This window comes from Sciurus vulgaris (assembly GCF_902686455.1).
Source record: "Sciurus vulgaris genome assembly, chromosome: 16".
NCBI classification, from domain to species: Eukaryota; Metazoa; Chordata; class Mammalia; order Rodentia; family Sciuridae; genus Sciurus; species Sciurus vulgaris.
In genome coordinates, this window is record NC_136477.1 from 17,770,440 (window position 1) to 17,792,893 (window position 22,454).

Genomic DNA, 22,454 nt, shown 5'->3' on the forward strand with positions numbered 1-22,454 from the left:
AAAATCTACAGTCTAACAGTCATAGAGTATTCAAACCTCCCAGTCTCCAGTAGCCTGATGCATGAGAGGTAGCTGACAATGAGCTTCCAGCCTCCAGCAGGCGTCTGGGGATGGGATTTGCCCCACATAAAGATGGGAGCTCCGGCTTCCAGGATTATCCAAGATGGCCACTCTGGCTTCCAAATGTGCTGGCAAATGGGGAGCTGCAGCTCGGGGTGTGGACGTGGTCAGCTGGAGGTCCTGCAGGCGGGGTGCAGTCAGTCGATGTGAGGGCCCCGGAGGCAGGGAGTGATCGGCCAAGCTGAGGGGTCCTGGAGACGGGCTCAGTCACTTGGGCCAGGGGCCCTATAGGCCTGGCTCTTGTCTCCCCAGAGTGTTCTTTACACAAGCCAACGCTGGGTCTCAGAGAGGCCAGCAGCCACTCACCCGCAGGAGGCACCTGCAGGATGCCAGCCCCTGACGGCCATCATGTCCACCCCGGTCTTTTTCTCCTGCCTCAGCTTCCCAGAATGGGCTCGCTGGTTCTCCACCTGGGTGGGCCTCGCCCCATCTGCCTGGACTGGAGAGCCAGGCTGCCATCGTCCCTTGGGTGGACACTACCTTGCATCCTGGCCTGAGGGGTCGCATTCCCAGACGGGTCCCCAGACTCCCTCGCCAGCCTCCCGGCTTCAGCCAGCTCTGGGGATTTCCAAGAAGGAGGTGCTGGGACTCCTTCCCGGCCTGGCCAGTGCCACCTACAACTTACCTCCGAGGGTAGGAAGGGGAGCGAGGTCCTGCTGCGCCTCACCTGTGCCAGGGAGGAGGTCAGGGCCCTCTGGGGTGCTTCCCTCTGCACCCTGTCCCACCCCGGCGCCTGGACAGCCAAGGTATCCTGAGTCACAGCGCCATCACCTGCACCGTGTGGGGACTCTGAGGGCCCTGCCCAGGGTCAGCAGGCCCCAGGGCCCGCACAGCCTCCTCCCCAGGCCAGGGCTCAGCAGCCAGGGATGTCCAGGTCCCCTAGGGGCTCCTGCAGTGCCCAGGACAGCTCTGCTGGTTTCAGGGCAGCCATGAGTCCCCAGTCCACCACCTGAGACCCTCTCGAACTCACAGGAACTTGCTCTGTGTGGCCTGGGCAGGCCTGGAGCTCCTTCCTGCCACCCACCCAGGCCTGTGACCTCCCAGGGAATGGGGGAAGGGAGGTCCAAGAGGCCAGGTTCCCCACACACAACAGAGCCCCTGATGGTCTGAGCAGCAGGCTGCAAACAACCCAGGGCAGATTGGTGGGCAGAGTGACTGGGAGGACATGAGGGGGGTTGGACAGGGCAGCTCATGACCCAGTGGGGGGATGGGGAAGGAGCTGGGAGGTGAGGGGTGGGGAGGGAGGGAAGGGTCAATGAGCAGCCTTCTGCTCAGCTGGCCATGTTTGACAGGGACAGACCTGGAGAGGGGACCAGAGCGGGGGATGGGGAGAGAGAGGGAGAGGGAACAAGGTCCCTTCAGGGGAAGAGCCAGGAACTTCACCAGCTTCAAAGCAGAGCCCAGGAGATGTGGCCTCAGGAAAGTGGGGGTGCCACTGGGGTTCCCCGGGGCCCCAGGAGCCCGCCCACTTCCGCCCTGCCAGGCCCGCAAGCACCTGGGCTGCAGGCCGGGGTTGCCTGGTGAGCCCCGCTGGCCCCTCTGAGATCATCAGAGCGTGACCCTGACTCCTGGGGGCTCTCCCTCCATGTGTGCAGTGAACTTGACTTCATGGCCTCTGGGAGGGTCCATGTCACAACCTGGTAAATCAGCCTGAGGACGTGGTCAGGGAGTCGCGTGGGGACGTGTCCCAACCCAAGGCTCATGGCCAAGACCCATCCAGAGCCTCGGCTTCCCCTGCCCCCAAGCTGGGGAGGCCAGGCTGGTCCTGGAAGTGTGCAGGCAGCAGGAAGGGTCCCCAGCCAGAGGCTTGCCCCCACTGCACCCTGTTCCCTCCTGTGTCATGGGAGGAGGCAGACCTCACCTCAGACCCTGAGAACTGGGATCGAGATAGTTCAGAGAAGGAGGGGGCGGGGAGCCTGGACTTCTTGCTCTCTGGACGTTTTCCACACGTTCCTGCCTCTTGACCTTTGCACAGACCATCTAGCCTCCTGGAAAGATCCTCCCCACCCCTGGCCCAGCCCTGCTGCCCGGAGCTGATCATTTTTCCAAAGTCTCCAACAACTAGATTCTGATATTTACAGGCTGGAAATTCCCTCATGGAGCTCCCAACTTTGGGGTGAAACCCATACTCCCTCCCACAGCCCAGTGACCCCCACAGCTTCTCTCACCCACTCTGACCCTGCTCACCCCTTGATTTCTGTCAAATACTTCCAAGTTTTCCTACCACAGGGCCTTTGCACACCCTCCCTGGCTTCCCCCAAGGTGGCTCCTTCCACCTTTCAGGTTTCTACTCAGTCATCACCTTCTCAGACAGAGCTCCCCACCCTTCCTGCAAACCCGGGTACACCAGACCCTTCGTGGGAGGTTGAGGAGATCAGCAGCTCCAACCTGTGACCCCATGACCCTCTGACCCTCACTGACATCTGAAATGATCCCATAGGATCCCCTGTTCTTTTTTGGGGGGTAACTGGGGTTTGAACCCAGGGGTGCTTAACCACTGAGCCACATCCCCAGCCCTCTTATATTTTATTAAGAGGCAGAGTCTCCCTGAGTTGCTTAGGGCCTCATTAAGTTGCTGAAACTGTCCTCTGACTTATAATCATCCTGCCTCAGCCTCCCGAGCCACGATGCCTGGCGATCCCATGGTTCTTGTCCACCTGTCCCTTGAATACACAGAACTGGCGACAGACACGGTACCCAGCACTGCGAACGCTAAGCATCCATTTAATGTTCGTCACATGAATCCATGACTCAGGAAGTCTCCGATGAACCGCTGGGACTTTATTTTTGAGACGGAGGTCTCACTATGTTGCTCAAGCTAGCCTCGAACTCCTGGACTCAAGCTATCCTCCTGCCTCAGCCTCCCAAGCAGTTGTGGCTACAGGTGCCAGCCACCACGCGCAGTGCAGTAGGGGCATTATTTCTTCAAGCGTCCCAGCCCCACCTCAGCCCTGGTCTCTCCTGGCTCCGACAGCCACTCTGGTGGTTGGTGGGCAGAGGATGACCTTTGGCTCGCGTTTTCCTAGAGGCAGAAGCACAGTGGTAATGAGGCCTTGCGGTGGTGGGAGGCCACTGTCCTCCCCGCCCCTGGCGGTCGGAGCCCCAGCCCAGCCCCCACCTCACCATGGACTCTTCATCCAGTTTATGGAACCTGGATGCGTCTCGGTGACAGGACTTCACGGCCATGACCACGGACCCGATGAGAAGAACTGATACCAACAAACACACGGCCACCACCACGCCTGGGTTTCTGTGTGATGAGGGGACCCCAGGGTCACCTGGAGAAGAAGCTGGAGTCAGCCCTGAGCCCCACCCCCCAGGTCTGAGACACCTGCCAAAGCCCAGAGCTGGGTTTTTTTTTGGTGCTAGGTGTGAAACCCAGGGCCCCAAGTGCTTCCCGGCTGAGCGGCGCCCATCCCTTATGTCGTTATTTTATGGTAACCTGTCTCTTTTGCACATAGGCATGGTTGTCTCTCCAGCACAGAGCTGTGTCCCCAGGTCCTGGTATATGCTGGACCCTTAATTAATGTGCACAGACTGCAGGCTACAGCGCCCGGGGGAGATGCGGTGGGGGAAGGGAGCCCTTCCCAGCACACGCCGGGTCTGCGCCGCCCCCTCGTGGCCAATCCCAGAACTGCATCGAGGTACCCCGGTTAGCCTCCCGGCGGAGCCCGGATTTCTTCATACTCACTCTGGCCACCGCTGGGGGAAATGGCAATCCAGTGCGAGGCCAGGTGTGTGGAACTGCTGTGAGTGGAATGGGTGAACCCTGAACTGGGGGAGCCGGAGCCGGGGTGGGGGGCCGTGCCTGGTGGTGCAGATGTGGGGTCTGTATTTGGATTTGTGGAGCTAGGGCTCTCGTGGCTGGGGGCGCTGGACTCTGCACTCTGACTCAGGGGGCTGGTGGCGGTTACCCCTGTACTTGAGGGGCTCGCGTGGCTGGGGGCACTGGACTCTGCACTCTGACTCAGGGGGCTGGTGGCGGTTACCCCTGTACTTGAGGGGGTTGTGTGGCTGGGGGCGCTGGGCTCTGTACTCAGGCTCAGGGGGCTGGTGGAGGTGGGTTTTAAACTGGAGAGGCTGCTGGGGCTGGAAGTAGCATTACTCCCTCTGGTTTTTGGCATCAATGCAAAGGCAACACCTGAGAACAAAGCACACGGGACAGAAGGCTGTGATTAGCATCCAGGTTGTGCTGGGGCTGGGGGTGACTCAGTGGCCGAGCAGGTACTGAGCATGTGCAAGGCCCTGGGTTCCACCCCCCAGCTCCCAAAAGAGAGCCAGGGGAGCGGGCACGCAGCTCCTGGGAGTCTAGGGGAGAAACAGCTCCCGCAGAGGTCGGGCTTCTGGCGTGAAGTCCCACAGCCAGGATTCAAGTTCGGCCGGAGGCAGGGGTGGGCTTTCCCAGCCATGCCTCTTGCCTCAGCGCTAGAAGCAGGTGGAGGGGCAGGGTCACCCAGGCAGCGTGCCGAGTGACACCCTTAAGCTTTGCGGGACTCCAGCAGGGCCTGGTGGTGGCGTGCGCCCATGACCCCAGCTACTCAGGAGGCCAAGGCAGGGGGATTGCAAGTTTGAGGTCAGCCTGGGTTCAATGCCCAGTACCAAGGGTCGGGGCACGTTCTGGGACTCAGTTTCCTTTTCTGTAAAATGGAGATCATAGAAAGTCACTGCCTCGGACAGCTGGCCCAGGACCGCCGCGGTGGTGCACGGTGACTCCGCCGCACAGCCACCTCTGGGCTTCAGGGAGGGCCAGCCCTTATCTTCTGCAGGTAACTGCAGGGTCTCCAGGGCTAAACTCAGGGGGTTTTGCTTTGATCTTTTTTTTTTCCTTTGTGGGGCTGGGGGTGGACCCAGGGCCTCGCACATGCCAGGCAAGTGCTCTGCCACTGAGCCACATCCCAGCCCTGAAGAGTTGTCGTGGGGAGGCAGAGCGACCTGGACCTGGGCACAGTCAGTGAATCAAGACTCTGAAAAGCCCCTGCTTCGCTCCAGTCACTCCCTGGTCCCCACCCTGTCCCAGGCACGGTGCCCAGGGGCCAGGCTGAAGGTGGCTAAACAGTTCAGGGCATCTCCCACAGTGACTTCCTGCTCAGCTCCAGGCGGCTGGGCACCTCTCTGCTCCTTCACGGGTGACCTCTGGCCACACCCCAGCTCACTCTGCCTCGGGCAGATCTCTGCTTCCTCCCTGAGTCACCAAAGGCAGCAGAAATGCGGAAATAACACTCACACTGGCCCTGGGGATGGGGGTGGATCCGCATGCCCTCTCCCCGTCCAGCCTCCCAGGCCCCATGGGAATGACAAACTAGTGATAGCCTGACTTCACCCTACAACCTACTTCCCATTAAGGACCTTCTGGGAGTCCAGGAATACAGTCCAGCTTCCTGAGCCACCTCCCACCGTCCTCTGAGAAGGAATCCAGACTATGAGAGGTTTCTGCTGAAGCGAAGACGACCATAGTGAACCCCAAGCCTTGCCAGGACTCTGGAGGAACTGAGGTTTTAAAGTGAGCTGAGAAGAACCAATGGGCTTCAAAGGAAGAGGTGAAGGCACAAGCCCTACTAAGCACTCGGCACACACGGTACTCATGAGCTACTGGAAGTTGACCAGAATCTAACAGGGCTGCTTCTAGGCAGTATGCCAGGCATTCTCTGTTCTCAAAGACTCCTAGATCGGAGGCTGGCATGTGCCAAGTCAGCAGGGGTCTAGTCTGGGTCTGGGACTGAGCCTCAGTTTCCTGAGCTATCCAATGGGAATGAACCTGGTACCCTTGGAATGAAACTCTGGTCTGTAATAAATACACCAACCCTGGTGACCTTTGCTCCGGCACTATAGTTTGGGACTGGAACACAGAGGAAGCAATGACGTGGTGGAAGGATGACTGGGGGAGGGGATGCACAGGACTCTTCTCCCCACCAAAGAGACTGTTTCATAGGGCAGCAGGAGGGAATTAAGTCAGACACTAAGAACTTCTGGGAGTTACGGACGCTGAATGACCAGGCAGTAAGCTCCTGATCCCAGGCCCTTTCTATGGCCCTGGGGTGGGGACAGGGGTTCTCTTAGCCCCTGTCCGCACCAATCTCCCTTTGGGACAGGGGCAAAGAGAAACAGGTGTGAGACAGAGCTTCACACCTGCTGTCTGGTAGGTTCCGGGCTTGTCCCACAGAGGTGCTGAAGGTGTTCTCACTTGTTTCTGGGAAAAGGGAGGTATCCCCGGGAGGCTGGGAGTGACCTCAGAGGAGGGTCCAAAAATCAGGCCTGGCCCTGGGCAGTGTGCCCTGCCCCACACCGCCCCCCAGGCTTCTGAAGACGCGGACTCGCTCTTACCCGCGCTTACCTGTAAAGGCAAATGCAGAGGGATTCCCTGGAGGCTTCCGAAGCAGTGCCAGAGCCAGGAGCAGCAGCAGCAGCTGCTGGGAGCTCGCCATTTCCGCCGGGGGGAGGGCCACAGCAGGCTCCGCCAGGTGTGTGGCCAGGTGTGTGGCCAGGTGTGCAGCCAGGTGCGCCTGATGCTGCACGCCCCCCCTGCTGGTGGCCACCAGTACTGCGCAGAGACCAGGCACAGACAGGTGCTCAGACAGGCACCTCCGGACTTGCTCTTCTCCAGGGGCCCCATTCCCACCCCAGTCCTCCCCAGAACCCGGCCTGGACTGTGATCCTGAAGCCCTCCAACTCTGCCAGACCCTCATTACAGCCCGCTCCTCTGCTCCCCTCCCTCCTGCAGCCCCTGCCACGCCGACGGCTCCTCCGTGGCTCCCCCAACCCATGCGTGACTCTCCTCTGTCCAGCTGCCCACTCTGAGCACCCCCAGCCCCTTCCCTTACCTGCATCTCCATCCTAGGTCCCATGAGGCTGGGAATGTCATCGTCCCCCTCTTGTGGGTGGGCCCAGCACCCCCCCCACCCCCGGTCAGGATGCACCTGGAACCTTCTAGTGCTTCCAGAACCAGGTGCCCATGCCTGCACCTGTAGAGTTCTCCAGGGCCATGGCATTCAAGTGGCTGCTCTGAGCCAGGTCTCCAGATGGGGGTTTTTGGAGTAGGCTGGGGGTAGCTCTCACCTAAAAGTCACCAACTGCCACCCTGGCAGCTATGGAAGGATATGGTGGCACTCGAGGCCACACCAGCAGGCCGTGACCTTCAGGAAAGACCCACGTGGTTGAAGTGTGAGCCCCCCCCCCCCCCCGGGCTGTGCTAGACTCCCTCCCCTAATACCCCAGACACCCCCATTAACTCAGAACGCATGACCCGGGACCCAGGCTGTGGAGGACTTTATTCATTAGACCCAGAGAGCCACATGGTCCTTCCCAGAAGTCCCCCTGCTGGCACGATAGCAAGGGTCCTAGACGCCAGGCCAGCGCGAGGGCCGGGTGCTGTGTCGCGAGGCGTCCCTCGAGCAGTCCCGAGGGGCTCCTGACCCCAGGAGCATATCCGTGGTGAGGCAGCTCCGGGTGTAGTGGCCTCTCCAGTTGGACTGAACCATCTTGGCCGCTGTCTGCTGCTGCCGGAGCTGGCGGCGGGTCTTGAAGCCCCTCCAGGCCGACTGGATGGCCATGGCCGCCTTGTTCTGGCCGGGCGACTTGCAGGGGCTCTGGGGAGCCTTCTGGGAGGCGCAGGCCCACAGCACGGCCCCGTGGCTCGAGATGCTCTGGCCCATGCCGTGCACCACGCGCGTGGGCAGGCTGTGGCCGCACATGTGGCACGTGCGGGGGCTGGAGCCCACCAGCATCACCACGCTGGGCGGGCTGCCCAGCCCGGGGCTCAGCGACTGGCAGAGGCTGCAGACGTGAGGCTGGCAGGACTGGAAGCAGCGGTGGTCAGAGCCCAGCCTGGCCTCGCTACCCTGGAAGCAGCGGCGCTCGGGGGTGGGCCTGACCTTGCTGCCCAGCTCCACCCACACGGCCGGGAGCAGCATCTGCTGGGCACAGTCCCGGCGGGTGCAGTATCCTCGCCAGGCGGCCTGTATGATGGTGGTGGCTCTGTACAGCCGGGCCAGGTTCCGCCGCACGTGGAAGCCACGCCAAGTGGCTTGGATGATGGTGGCGCATTGGTGCCACGCCCTGATGGTGCTGCGGACCAGGTAGCCGCGGGCGTAGGCCTGGATCACCACCGCGGCCTGCACGATGATCTTCTCCATGGTCTGCACCGACACCAGCAGCTCCCCCGGCTGCCTGAGGTCCACCGCCGCCACGCTTCCCACGGTGTCCCACGGCACAGGGCCCCTGGCCGGCTCCCACATGCTCTGGGGGGGCCACCGTGTGGTCCATGGGCCTGACGGCCACGCTGGGAACGCCGCCGGCCATGCCAGCGTCCACAGGGCCCTGGAGTACAGTGGGGATCAGGGATGGCTTGTGAAGGCCAGCTATAAGACCCAAGACGTGACGGGAGAGCTGGCCCTGGGGGATGGAGGGGGCAGGGGATGACCTGTGATGTCTAGCGGCAAAATGCATGGAACTGTGGGAGTCCTGTTCAAGGAGGGGCTTCCAGACGCCACTTGGTGACGACGCATAGCCCAGAGACACCCTCCGAACCTTGGGGGCCAGTCTAGGGACACTTGGGCCATGTGCTGCGTCACCAGAGTGGACGGCGGGCATCCTGTCCACCCGCAGTTCACCAGGGGGGTGTCTGGGGCCGCCCAGGGAGGACTGGGTTTCCTGCCTCTGCACCTGATTGGAGGGTACCACCTTGGTCATAGAACCTTCTAGCAGTTCAGGAATAAGTTTGCCATGAATGAATCGGTAGTATTTTTTAGGGCGGAGAGACCTGTGGCTGGTCTGGGTGGGGTTCCCGGACACTGGCTCCTGGAATGTACCGGGGACGACTGCCGTCTGGCCGTGACCGGGCACTGCTTTTTTCATGGAGGACTGATAGGGCTGCACATGTGAGACCACGCTGCCCGGCCCTGACCTCTGGAGAGGACGTGGGCTCTCCATCCTGGCCACAAGCCCTGGATGCAAACTGGGTGTCACGGGACAGCCAGGAGCCAGATGGGAGGAAATCAAGATCACATCCGAAGCCAGCGTCTCCTGGCTTGGAGACCCCACGTGAGCCGAGTGGTCTTCAGAGACCCCTGGAGCCGGGGGCTGAGGCGTGGCCCTGTCCACTGGAGGACCCATCTGCATGCTACGGACCCTGCTAGCAGTGACCAGGTAGGAGCTGGGGGCTGAGTCGGACTGTACAATCGTGGTGATGCTGCTGACCATGGCGTGCTTGCCTAGGGTGGGATCCTGGAAGGGGACCGGGGCCACGCGGCTGGTGTGGCTGGGAGCCCTCTCCTCCAGCAGTGGCATCTGCTCTTTGGGAAGAGTCTCCCCTGCAGGCGGGGGTCCCTGGGGAGAGGCGACATGGCTTCCCATGGGGCTTTGGTACGTCCATGGGGTCACCTCAAGGACCTTGGATCTGTTGGATTCTCTATAAGGTCCCGTTTCTTGGGTGAGGGTCTCACATAATTCTCTCGCCTTCAATTTGGTTTGGTCATCTATGGCCCCAAATGTCACCATCCCAGGATCTTGGCTAAACTGTGAGGCTTTGGACAGAGTGGTGGGCTCTCGGGGCTGACCCTTGGTTGTGTTCTGGGCTCCTGAGGCCTGAGGACGGGCTGGCGCCAGGCTGCTGGGAGGGGAGGCCTGGAGCAGGGCGGTGGGGCCCTCCCCAGCTCCGTGGTACGGCCGGGGAGTGAGGCCTATGAGCATGGACCCCTGGGGGACATTCTGGCCCCCGGTTTTTACAGAACCGAGAGCTACACTCGGGCTCACCCCCTTTGCCACCGAACCTGGGGGAAGGCTGGTGGCAGCAAAACTGGCCATGGGTCCCACGGACAGACTCAGCCTCTGCCCTTCGGCTCCCGGTGACGCCACTATACTAGGGGCCACCCGACCGGCCCCACTACCTGTGGGGAGACTGTGGGCCACGCCACTGGCCATAGTGTCTAGAGGGCGACTCTGGGCCACACCAGTGGCCATGGGCCCCGGGGAAAGGCTCTGACCCACACCCCTGATCACAGACCCTCGGGAAAGACTAAAAGCCACATAATTAGCCACAGCATTTGGGACCATGGCTGTGGCCAGCTGACCATCTGTAGAACTTGATGCAAGGGCACGACTGGCTGTACCCACCACAGAATCCTCAGGGACGATACCTGTATATTGGTAACTGGAGGGGACAACTGTGGCCATAGCAGGGAGTTGGTGGTCTGCAGGCACTGAAGGTGGGACGGTGGACTGAGGGGGTCTGGGGCCCAGATTGTACATGGAAAGTGTGGACTGGTTTGTGTCCAGCCTGCTGGGCACTGCCGGGTGGGGAGGACTGGGGTCCGTCCCTGTGGCCATGGAGGTTCCCTCATGAATCAGAGACACACCTGTCTCCAAGACCTGGGTCGCCATGGGGGCCAAGCCATCAGCCACCTGGCATGGCCCAGGGCCCAGTGCAGGGGCCATGTTCTTCTGGAATATACTCCCAGCCAGGCCAGCAGGGCTAGCCCCCTGAGACAGACTGAGGAGCATCCTTGCATCCTGAGACGAGCAGGCGGACATGCCCTTGAGCCAAGTCGGATGGAACGCACTGGGTCCCTGGGTCACCTCCTTGGTCATGTCAGTTTGGTAGAGATTGGGAGCTGACACAGAGACCGCGTTTGGGTGCCTCCCACAAACACCGGACGGCGGGTGGAAGCCGAGGGACCCCTTGCTGAACGGGGAATCCTGGAGGTCTGAGACTAGCCTGTCCGCCATGACAGAATCATCACAAGGGTGCAACACAGGATCCAGGGGTGGCTGGACAGGCCCCAGACCCATCCTGCCAGGTGCACAGGCGTAGGACTTGCCTGGGCCAAGGGCGATGAAGACGGGCTGCTGGCACAGGCCAGGGGCGCCCGCGCTCACCCTTGAGGCCTGCAGAGTCGCGTCCACCCTGGGCCCAGGGGCGGGCTGACAGAGGCCACGACCCACCCCATAGATGACCGATGGCTGGGACAGGCTCATGGACCCCAGACTGGCCATGGAAGACTCAGATAGAAAAGGGGACAGGAAGGGGTGGGCGAGTCTGGGGACAGCTGGACTGGGTGAAGGTGTTTGCATAAGACTGGGGGCCATCCCACTGGCCATGGCCTGGTGGGACAGAATGGGATACCCCCCGCTGGCAACTGATGGATGGGCTAGGCTTGGGGACACCCCACTGGCCACAGGTGGCTGGGCCAGGCTTTGGGGTACTCCCCAAGGCATGGAGGGCTGGTTGAAGCTTGGGGAGGCCCTATTGGGTATAAAAGGTTGAGCTAAGACTGGGGGGGACCCCGCTGGCCACGGGTGGGTGGGCCAGGTACGGTGGCATCCCACTGGCCATAGAGGGATGGAGGAAGCCTGGGGGTGCCCCACTGGCCATAAAAGGTTGGGCAAAGCTTGGGGACACCCCGCTGGCCATAGGTAAATGGGCTGGGCCAGCGGCCGGATGACTGGCTACAGATGGATGGGGCAGAACGGGGGAGAAGCCACCTGCCATCAGCGGGTGAGTTAGGCTTGGGGACACCCCACTGGCCATAGAAGGGTGGACCAAGCTTGGGGACATCCCAATGGCCATACACAGTTGGGCAAAACTTGGGGACACCCCATTGTCCACAAAAGCCTGGGCCAGGCCTGGAGCTGCTCCATAGGCTGTAAGATGGTAGGGTGGTCCTGGGGACACCCCACTGGCCACAGGAGGTTGGGGCACTCTTGGAGTGACTCCACGGGCCATAGATGGTTGGGGTGGTCTAGGGGACACCCCACTGGCCACAGGTTGAGCTAGACTTGGAGCCCTCCCACTGGCCATAGAAGGCTGGCCAAGACTTGGGGACATCCCACTAACCATAGAAGGCTGGGTAGAGGTTGAGGACATCTCATTGGTCATAGAAGGCTGGCCAAGACTCAGGGACATCCCACTGGCCATAGAAGGCTGGCCAAAACTTGGGGACATCCCACTGGCCATAGAAGGCTGGCCAAAACTTGGGGACATCCCACTGGCCATAGAAGACTGGGTAGAGGTTGGGGACATCCCACTGGCCATAGAAGACTGGGTAGAGGTTGGGGACATCCCACTGGCCATAGAAGGCTGGGTAGAGGTTGGGGACATCCCACTGGCCATAGAAGGCTGGGTAGAGGTTGGGGACATCCCACTGGCCATAGGAGACTGGCCAAGACTTGGGGACATCCCACTGACCATAGGTGACTGACCAATACTTGGGGGCATCCCACTGACCATAGAAGGCTGGCCAAGACTTGGGGATATACCACTAACCATAGGAGGCTGGCCAAGACTTGGGGACATCCCACTGACCATAGATGACTGACCAACACTTGGGGACATCCCACTGACCATAGAAGGCTGGCCAAGACTTGGGGACATCCCACTGACCATAGAAGGCTGGCCAAGACTTGGGGACATCCCACTGACCATAGAAGGCTGGCCAAGACTTGGGGACATCCCACTGACCATAGAAGGCTGGCCAAGACTTGGGGACATCCCACTGACCATAGAAGGCTGGCCAAGACTTGGGGACATCTCACTGACCATAGAAGGCTGGCCAAGACTTGGGGACATCCCACTGACCATAGAAGGCTGGCCAAGACTTGGGGACATCCCACTGACCACAGATTGGTGGGTGGACTTGAGAATACCCCACTGGCCATAGAAGGCTGGCCAAGACTTGGGGACATCCCACTGACCATAGAAGGCTGGCCAAGACTTGGGGACATCCCACTGACCACGGATTGGTGGGGTGGACTTGAGAATACCCCACTGGCCATAGAAGGCTGGCCAAGACTTGGGGACATCCCACTGACCACAGATTGGTGGGGTGGACTTGAAAATACCCCACTGGCCATAGAAGGCTGGGTAGAGGTTGGGGACATCCCACTGGCCATAGAAGGCTGACCAAGACCTGGGGACCTCCCACTGACCACAGAAGGCTGGCCAAGACTTGGGGACATCCCACTGACCACAGATTGGTGGGGTGGACTTGGGAATACCCCACTGGCCATAGAAGGCTGGGTAGAGGTTGGAGACATCCCACTGGCCATAGAAGGCTGACCAAGACCTGGGGACCTCCCACTGACCACAGAAGGCTGGCCAGGACTTGGGGATATCCCACAGGCCACAGAAGGCTGGGCAAGACGTGGTGACATCCCAATGGTCATAGAAGGCTGGGCTAGGCTTGGGGTCACCCTACTGGCCATAGATGCATGGGGCAGGCTTGGGGTCACCCCAATAGTCACAGATGGTTGGGCAAAGTTTGGGGATGTCCCATTGGCCAGAGATGGGTAAGCTAGGCTGGTGGATACCCCAGTGCCCACAGACGTCTGGGCTAGGCCTGGGGATACCCCACTGTTCGTAGATGGCTGGGTAATGTTTGAGGACACCCCACTGGTCATAGGTGGCTGAGTTGGGTTTGGGGACAACCCATTGTCCATAGAAGGCTGGACGAAGTTTGGGGACACTTCACTGGCCCTGGATGACTGGGCTAGACTGGGGAACGTTTCAGTACCTGTCGGTGGCTGAGCTAGGTTTGGGGACGCCCCACTGATCATAGATGACTGGACTAGGCTAGGGCACATCCCTGTGGCCACGCCTGGCTGGGCTAGCCTGGGGGACACCCCACTGTCCACAGATGACTGGGCAAAGTTCAGGGACACTCCAATGGCCACAGAAGGTTGGGCCAAGTGTGGAGATACCCCACTAGTCAAAGGCGGCTGTGCTAGGCCTGGGGTCACCCCACTGACCTCAGACAGGTGACTCTGGGTCACACCGACCTCATTGGTCATAGCTATAGGGGCCAGGCTTGTGGAGACCCTACTGGCCGCAGATGAATGGCGTGACCTTGGGGTTATCTCACTGGCCACAGATGGCGGGGCTGGACTGTGGGTCTCCCCACCTGTCACGGATGCGCATCCTCTTCCAGAGGCCACCTCACTGGCTGCGGGCCTGTCAGGTATTACTAAGAGCACCCTGCCACCCGCTCTTGGCTGGGGTGGGCTCGGGGCTAATCTAGTGGTGGCCGATGGCTGGGCTCTGCTTGGGGGCACCCTAATGGATACTGTAGGCTGGGATAGGCTTCGGGTCAACCTGCGGCCCACTAATGGCTGGCTGAGGATTAACTTCGCCAGTTTTGGGGCTACCCTACAGGCCAGCGCAGACGGAGACTGGGTAAGAGCCAGCTTGGTGGACAAAGATGGCTGCTGGTGCCCAGGAGGGACCACAGAGCCCAAAGACTGGCTCCTCCGCAGTCCTGGTCTGATAGTCTCCTGAGACATTCTCTCCACCAGATCCATGGAGCTCTGGCATGGGGAGAGCCTATCCTTCTCATCCTCTGAGTCCCAGTGGACACTCAAGGTCAAGTGACTGGACACTGGGCCGCGGTACAGAGCTGGCGTGAGCTCCGGGGTGGTCGAGGGGCGCCAGCAGAGGTTTGGCATCGCCTGCCCGGGACTCGCTCTTTCTAATTTTTCTGCACCCATGAGTCTCTGGGATCTCCCTCTGTCCTCCTGAGAGAGGAGGGAATCTGGCTGAGGGTCCTGATCCGAGATGCCCTCCTGGACCTTGTCCACAAGTTCTACAGTGGTCAGGCTGGTCACAGACATGGTGGAGAAGCTGGGCGAGCTGCAGCTCTGCAGAGAGCTTTGGGACTCGCTGTCATTTGGTCCAGACACCACGAAGCCCGGGGAGAAGTTTTTAGCCAGGACATTGTCTGGATGCTGTGGCAAACTAGACACCAACTCATTGAGAAGGGACATTTGGTGACTGGGCACATGCTCCCGGGGACGGGGAGGATTCCGTGTTAGAGTCCCCTTCTGTCTAGGGGCGGGTGCCCGGGGAAGGACTCGTCCCAGCCTCATGGCTGGGGGAGCGTGGAACAGAGCGCCCCCTGCCGGGCACTTGGGAGCCTGCACCTTGCTCACCACAGTGGTCCTCAGGGAACTGGAGGTCATGTTAGTGATCATCTGCCTGGGACCCTGGAAGGCCTGCTTGTGGTCTGGAGGCTGAGTCCTCCTTAGATTCTCCTCAGTGGCCTTGGATAGCTTGTTTGGACCCCTGGTCACTGAGCGGTGAGAATGTTTAGGGGACACCTTGCTAACCCCTGAGAACTGACACCAGCAAGCAGCATCCCGGCAGACAGGGAAAACTGGTTGGGACTGGACGGCCCTTCTACCACCCACACTACCCGGAAGACTACCCAAGGCCCCTCTGCCCTCCCCTGACGACGTCCACGAATGAGAGGCCACCCTGCTGACCATGTGTGGCTTGTGGGGGCTCGGGGCATTGTCACACGTCACTGATTGCTGGCTGGTGCTGGGGCCTATGCCGTTGGTGACCAACGACTGCCAGAGGTGGGGGGGTGGCTGAAAGCGGGACGGCGTGGGCAGCGGGGGGCCCTCCACGCCCACCGCCCGGCTGGCGTCCGGTGCCGATGGGCCAGGCCCTGGGGTCAGGCACCTGTTTCCCATTCTGATCCTGGGGCCCGGGTACGAGACCCTCCTGGGCCCCCTCTCCCAGGGCTGTATGAGGTCCAGGCCCATGACCAGGGGATACTGGTAGAGGCTGGGGACCATCCTACGGGCTAAGGACACACCCACAGGCAACAGTGACAAGCAGGGTGACCCCTCCAACGTGGCCCCATCCCCCATCTCCTCCAAGAGCCCGGCGGACTGGCCCATGGTGAAGTCCTCCCAGGCTCCGACCTGGGAAACCCTGACCTTGCTGGACTGTAGTCTCACGGGGCCCGCGGAGGATGCCCACGCGGCCGACGGGGTCCCCCGGCAGTCCGCCTCCACCGGGGTGGGCAGCAGAGTCATCCCACTCCCCACTGATTTCGAGGTGGCCTTGGGCAGGATGGCTGCAGTCCTCAAGGCTGCCTGGGACAGAGACTGGCTGAGGACGGCGCCCAGCTCCCCCTGACACAGGGCTTGGCTGAGGGCGGCCCGCTCCTCGTCCGTTAGGGCCTTGCTGAGCACCTGCTGAGCCAGCTTGCCCTGCATGACCTTGCTGAGCTCTGAGCGCAGTTCACCCCGAGACAGGGCACGGGACAGGGTGATGCCCAGTTCACCCCAGGACAGCGCCTTCACCAGGGCCATGCCCAGCATGCCCTGAGGCAGTGCCTTGGTCATGGAGGTGCCCAGGACTTCCTTGGACAGAGCGTGGTTCAGAGCTGCCCGTACTTCCCCCTGGGAGAGGGCTTTGGCCAGCAGGGCGCGGATGTCCTCCTGGGAGCCCAGCACAGCAGCCAACTCCGCACAGAGGGAGGCGATCTGGGAGGCTGCCGCAGCCTCCTGGCAGGACCCTGCCTGGCTGGCCATTGGTGGCTGGGCCCGCGGGGTTCCGCTGTCGCCCCAGGATTCAATGTTGCACGTGGGGTGTCCAGCAGAGGTCAGCAGAGGTACCAGCATGCCCTGGGCCTCCGAGGCCACCGGGCGTGGGCCCTGGATGGTCTTGCCCTGCGTGTGGCCCTGGGGCTGGAGCTGGGTGGGTCTGTCATCTGGCTTGGCTCGGGTCAGGGAGCTGAATGCACCCAGGTGGCAGGACGGGGCAGACACCCTGGACCCGGTCAGGAGGGGCTGGGACTGCGTCTTGCTGTTGAGGTCAGTAGGCTGGTGTGCTGCGTAGAAGGACTTGGCTGTTTCTGTGACCAGCTGGGCCTGGGACTGTGTCTTGGTCAGTCCGATGGGCAGCTGCGCTTGGGACTGGACCTTCATGGCCCCTGTGGTCAGATGCACCTGGGACTGCGTCTTGGTCAGACATGTGACGAGATGAGCCAGGGACGGGGTCTTGGTCAGCTTGGTGGGTGGATACACCTGGGCTGGGGTCTTGGCTGAACCCGTGGCCAGATGTGCCTGGGACAGAGCCTTGGTCTGCTTGGCGGGCGAGTGTCCCGGGGATGTCGTCATCAGGTGTGTGGTCAGCTGGGGCGGGGGCAGGACTCTGGCCAGATGTGTAGACAGAGGTCCTTGAGCCAGGACCTTGGTCTGCTCAGCAGACAGGTGGACCTGGGATGTGGTCTTTGACAGGCGCGTGGCCAGCTGTGGCTGGGGCATGGCTGTTGGTGGACATGTGGCCAGATGTGCCTGTTGGGACAGGGCCTTGGTCTGCTCCACGGCCGGATGTACCTGGGACAAGGCCTTTGTCAGGGGTGTGGCCAGCTGCTCCTGGGCCGGGGCCTTGGCCTGCCTAGCGGCGGGATGAGCCTGGCACAAGGTCTTGGTCAGAGGGGCGGCCAGCTGAGCCCGGGGCATGGTGGCAACCGTTTCTACAGGCACGTATACCTGGGACTGCACCTTGATGATCTCTATCCTCTGGTGTGCCTGTGGCGGGGGCCTGTTCCTGTCCTCAGTGACTTTTGTCCATGACGAAGGCCTGGCCATGTCCGTCACCACGTTGGTCTTTGATGCCGTTTCTCTTTTTACCTGTTTTTGGAGGCTGGTCTTGACTTTCTCAGGTTCCAAAGGACCCTTGGCTATTGGTCTGGGAGCCCCAGCTTCAAGATGTGACTGGGGAACACATCTGACCTTCCCCTCGGCCAAGTATGAGTGGGACGAGCCTCTGACGACGCCAGCCGTCTGCTTCATGTTCATCATGACCTTGGCCTTTGGTGCGTTCAGGTGCATGGTGGAGGAGGTGTTGGCGAGTCCAGCTGCTCCAGCTGTTGGGGGTGGACCTCTGAGATTGCCAACTGCTGGAGGAACCAGGCACAGGGTCCTGAGCACAGCTGCCACAGAGCGGATCTGGGCTGGGGTCTTGGTTATCATGGCTGCCAGACGCGTCTGGGGCGGAGGCTTTATCATGGAGACACCGGGGCATATCTGGGATGGACTCTTGGGCACCGTGGCTGCCTGACAAGTTTGCATCTGGTTTTTGGCCGGGGCAGTCACCAGGCGCATCTGGGGTGGGGGCTTCGTCACTGCAGACACCGGGCACGTCTGTGGCGGAGGCCTGGCTGGGGTGACCACGGGGCGTCCTTGGGGCGGGGGCCTGATCACCGAAGCCAACAGGCACACCTGGGGTGGGATCTTGGCCATGGTGGCTGCTATACGTGACTGCAACGGAGCATTGGTCAGCGAAGGTGTGGGTCGCATCGGAGCTGGAGTCTTGGTCACAGTGGGCGACGGACATGGCTGGGGTAGGGTCTTCATGACTGTCATCATGGGTCCCGGACACGTCTGAGGTAGAGTTTTGGTCACTGTGGACACTGGGCACACCTGGGCCTGGGTTCTGGCTATGGAAACCGCTGGATACGTCTTGGGTGGGGTCTTGGTCAGGGTGGACACCGGGAAGGCCTGGGGTGGGGTCTTGGTCAGGGTGGACACCGGGAAGGCCTGGGGTGGGGTCTTGTGGATCTCTGCTTCCATGTGAGCCTGGGTCTGGGTCTTGAATGATCCGGAAACTGCCTGGCCGTACCTTCCAGATGGGGGTGGCTCCGGGGCCCCTGCTTTGGTAACCCTGGCAGGTACGTTCTTGGTCTTCACTGTGTCTCCCTCTATGTGCCTGACGAGGCAGGCGCTCCTGATGGTCTTCGTCAGCAGGCATGGCGGGCATTTTGAGTCTAGACTCACCGGACTTGGAAGCCTGATGGCAATCGCCTGGTGTGGCAGGAAGGCCACCCCGTGGGCTCCAGGGGAGTGAGGAGCCTGTATTCCAGACTCAGGAATGCCCTGGGCTGCTGGGTGCTGCAACAGAGTCAGCTGAGGGCTGCAGGGGGCCAGACTGTCGGAGGAAGGGAACTGGGTCTCCTTGCTCATCATGACAGGCTGCGCCGGAAGGGGCTTCTCTTCCGGTGGCTGGAAGCGCACCTGCTGTGGGGGGTGGTACGGGATGTCTCCTTCCTCCTTGCTCACTCTCTTCACCATGGCCTTGCTGGAGCGGAGGAGGCGCCTGGTGTTGAAGCGCCGCCAGGCCTCCTGGATGGCCTTGGCTGCCATCATCTGCGAAATGAGCTTCTGCCGGAGCCGGTAGCCCCTCCAGTTGGCTTGGATGAGGGTGGCTGCCCGAGATAGCATCATGTCCATCTCGTCCACCAGGATGTTCTTGAAGGCCTGGCTCTCGACCACAGCCCGGAGGCGCGGGATACGGCGAGGCTCTGTCTTATTCTGAGCTGGCTGTTGCAGAAGCTGCTCCTTGGACTTGTGGGCCTCATGCTGCTGTGGAAACGGTTTCCCCACTTTGTCTTGGAGACAATAGACGGGCTGGGGCGGGGGGAGGCACTGCCCACTAGGTGACAACTGGTTTGTGAACTGGAGCTGTGTGACTGGCTGCATCATCTTGGTTCCTGAGCAGGTCAGCTAGGCCTGTGGGGGAGGACAGACAGATGCACAGGTCCATGAACAGAGAGGGGGTACACGGGGGGTGGGTAGATGGATGGTAGAGGGGCCGAGGCGATTACACGAGTGGATGGATGAATTAATGGATGGGGAGATGAATGAGTGGATGAATGGATGGATGGTTAGATAGAGGGATGGAGAGACGGATGGAGGGATGGAGAGGTGGAGGGATAGATGGATGGATGGATGGATGGATGGATGGATGGATGGATGGACAAGTGGATGGAGAGATGGATGGTTAGATGGAGAGATGGATGGTTGGATGGTTAGATGGATGGACAAATTAGATAGATGGAAGAATGGATGGATAGATGGATGCATGAATGAATACAGATGGATGGATGGGAAGATGGATGAATGGATGGATGGAGGGATGAAGGTATGGATGGTTGGATGGTTGGATGGATGGATGGATGGACAGATGGATGATGGTTGGATGGTTAGAGGGATGGACAGCACAGGTGGGTGGATGGATAGATGGATGGATGAATGGGTAGATGGATGAACGGATGGATGGACTGATGGGTGGGTGGGTGGATGGATGGACGGATCGATCGATGGATGGATCGATGGGTGGGTGGATGGATGGACGGATCGATCGATGGATGGATCGATGGGTGGGTGGATGGATAGATGGATTGATGGGTGGGTGGATTGATGGGTGGGTGGATGGATGGATGGATGGATTGGTGGGTAGGTGGATGGATGGACGGATCGATCGATGGATGGATCGATGGGTGGGTGGATGGATAGATGGATTGATGGGTGGGTGGATTGATGGGTGGGTGGATTGATGGGTGGGTGGATGGATGGATGGATGGATCGATGGGTAGGTGGATGGATGGATGGATCGATCGATGGATGGATCAATGGGTGGGTGGATGGATGGATGGATGGATGGTTGGATGGATGAATGGGTGGGTGGATTGATGGGTGGGTGGATGGACGGGTGGGTGGGTGGATGGATGGGTGGGTGGATGGATGGGTGGGTGGATGGATGGCTAGGTAGATGGATAGGTGAGTGGATGGACAATGGAGAACTGGGATGGCTGGATCAGTGCATGACTGGTAGATGGAAAGATCAACTGCAGGTGGAAAGATGAGTAAAAAGAAGGATGAGAGGATGACTGTGGCCTTCAGAAGAAACTTGGGCGCACAGCGTTGGGACACTATCCAGCAGTCCTCACACATAAGCTATAGCCTAACACACTTGCTTAACAGAACAAGTGTGTTTTTCTTCAGGTTGGATCAGCCAAAGCCCTTGGCCGGCCATCTGCTTACCTTGAAGGGTCATAGAGTTGGAAGAGGAGCAGAAGAAGAAGGTGCAATCTCAGAAGCCGGCCTGTAAGAGGAGGCTGCCTTCAGTTCTTCATCACATGCAACGTGCAGCAACACTGCTCTGGGCTGGCTCTGTCCTCAAGATCCACACAAGAAGAAAAGTCAAAAGCAAGAAACACTTAATTCTTTTTTTTGTTGTTTTGTTTTTTGTTTTTTGCAGTGCTGGGGTTTGAACCCAGGGCCTTGTGCTTGTGAAGCAAGCACTCTACCAACCGAGCTACATTCCCAGCCCCTCAATTCTTTTTTTTTTTTTTTTTTTTGGGTACTGGGGATCGAGCCCAGGGCCTTGTGCTTACAAGGCAAGCACTCTACTGACTGAGCCATCTCCCAGCCCCCTCAATTCTTACAGAAGAAAAAAGAGTTCATATGAAAACACAGTCAAGGAAATAGGGATTCGGATGAGTGAGGATGGTGCATGCTGAAGGATGATCATCACTGTTGCTTAGGAGAATAAAAACCGAAGAGAACCCAAAGGCCGAGGAGGAACGGTGTCCAGGGTGGCTCCCCCCAATGCTGTGGATGAAACTCAGACCCCACCCTTGCGAGGCACGTGCTCTGCCACTGAGCCTCAGCCCAGCCTGTCTACAGTATCTTGCAGGTAACCCAGAAATTCCTCTCTGATGAATGAAGAGTTCCAACATAGGCCACACAGCAAGACCCCATCTCAAAAGAAAGAAGTGTCCATTGTGACAATCCATGATCTTCATAAAGAAGTCACGAAATAAATTTTAAGGGACATTGAGGTAATAATCACAACACAGTCTTAAATGGGAAATGTAAATTTAAAAACCACACACACCACGACTATTCTTTTCAGTGCTGGGAATGGAACCCAGGGCCTCAAACATGGTAGGCAGGTGATAAACCCCTGGGCTCTATCCCCTGCTCCCAATCAAGCAGATTTTTTTTTTTTTTTTTGAGATGGGATCTATCTACGTTGTTGCCCAGGTTGGCCCCAAACTCCTGGCTCAAGTGATCCTCCTGCCTCAGCCTCCTGAGTAGCTGGGACTACTGGCGTGCTCCATAGGCAAATTCTTAATGGGGAGATTCTCAGGCATTTATGAGCCTAGCCTACAGGTAGACCCACAGAAGGGTTAAATGTCTGGTAAAAAGCCCTCAGTCTGGGTTGGGTGCAGATTAGTGGTAGGGTGCTGGCCTAACATGTGCCAGGCTCTGGGTTCTGTCCCCAGAATGGCCCAAGCCCAGTGCAGTGGTGAACACCTGCAGTCCCATTGACTTGGGAGGCTGAGACAGGAGGATGGCTTGAGCCCAGGAGTTTGAGACCAGCCTGAGCAACCCAACAAGAACCCATTGCAAACATATACATAGAAAATAAAATGGCCAGGCGTGGTGGTGCTTGCCCGTAATCCCAGCAGCTGGGGAGGCTGAGGCAGGAGGATTCCAAGTTCAGAGCCAGCCTCAGCAAAGTGAGGTGCTAAGCAACTCAGTGAGACCCTGTCTCTAAATAAAATACAAAATAGGGCTGGGGATATGGCTCAGTGTCGGAGTGCCCCTTGGTTCAATCCTCAGTATACCAAAAAAATAAAATAAACTGGCAAAATCATGACAGCACCTTTGGACTATGCCTAAGTGGGGCAGTTTATAAGCAGTCCAGGTAAAAAATAACAGAACTAAACTGAGATCAGAGCTGTCTTCCAAGAGTCAGTTTGCAG

At 59.6% G+C, this 22,454-nt stretch overlaps 2 protein-coding genes across 2 annotated transcripts; both read right to left on the reverse strand.

The window, feature by feature from the left end:
• Window positions 1-1,370: 1,370 nt before the first annotated feature.
• On the reverse strand, window positions 1,371-6,647 carry CIST1 (colon, intestine and stomach enriched 1). Its single transcript, XM_079116147.1, has 4 exons — window positions 6,452-6,647; window positions 3,812-4,261; window positions 3,244-3,398; window positions 1,371-3,142 (listed from the first exon to the last, which is right to left on the reverse strand). Exons 1-4 carry the CDS (start codon window positions 6,540-6,542, stop codon window positions 3,038-3,040), a joined length of 801 nt encoding a protein of 266 aa, XP_078972273.1. The 5' UTR covers window positions 6,543-6,647; the 3' UTR covers window positions 1,371-3,037.
• Window positions 6,648-7,372: 725 nt separating this feature from the next.
• On the reverse strand, window positions 7,373-20,931 carry IQCN (IQ motif containing N). The gene is made up of 4 exons (XM_079116148.1): window positions 20,725-20,931; window positions 12,015-19,410; window positions 8,779-11,159; window positions 7,373-8,354 (listed from the first exon to the last, which is right to left on the reverse strand). The coding sequence occupies exons 2-4, from the start codon at window positions 19,381-19,383 to the stop codon at window positions 7,455-7,457; spliced, it is 10,650 nt and encodes a 3,549-aa protein (XP_078972274.1). The 5' UTR covers window positions 19,384-19,410; window positions 20,725-20,931; the 3' UTR covers window positions 7,373-7,454.
• Between the last annotated feature and the right edge of the window lie 1,523 nt (window positions 20,932-22,454).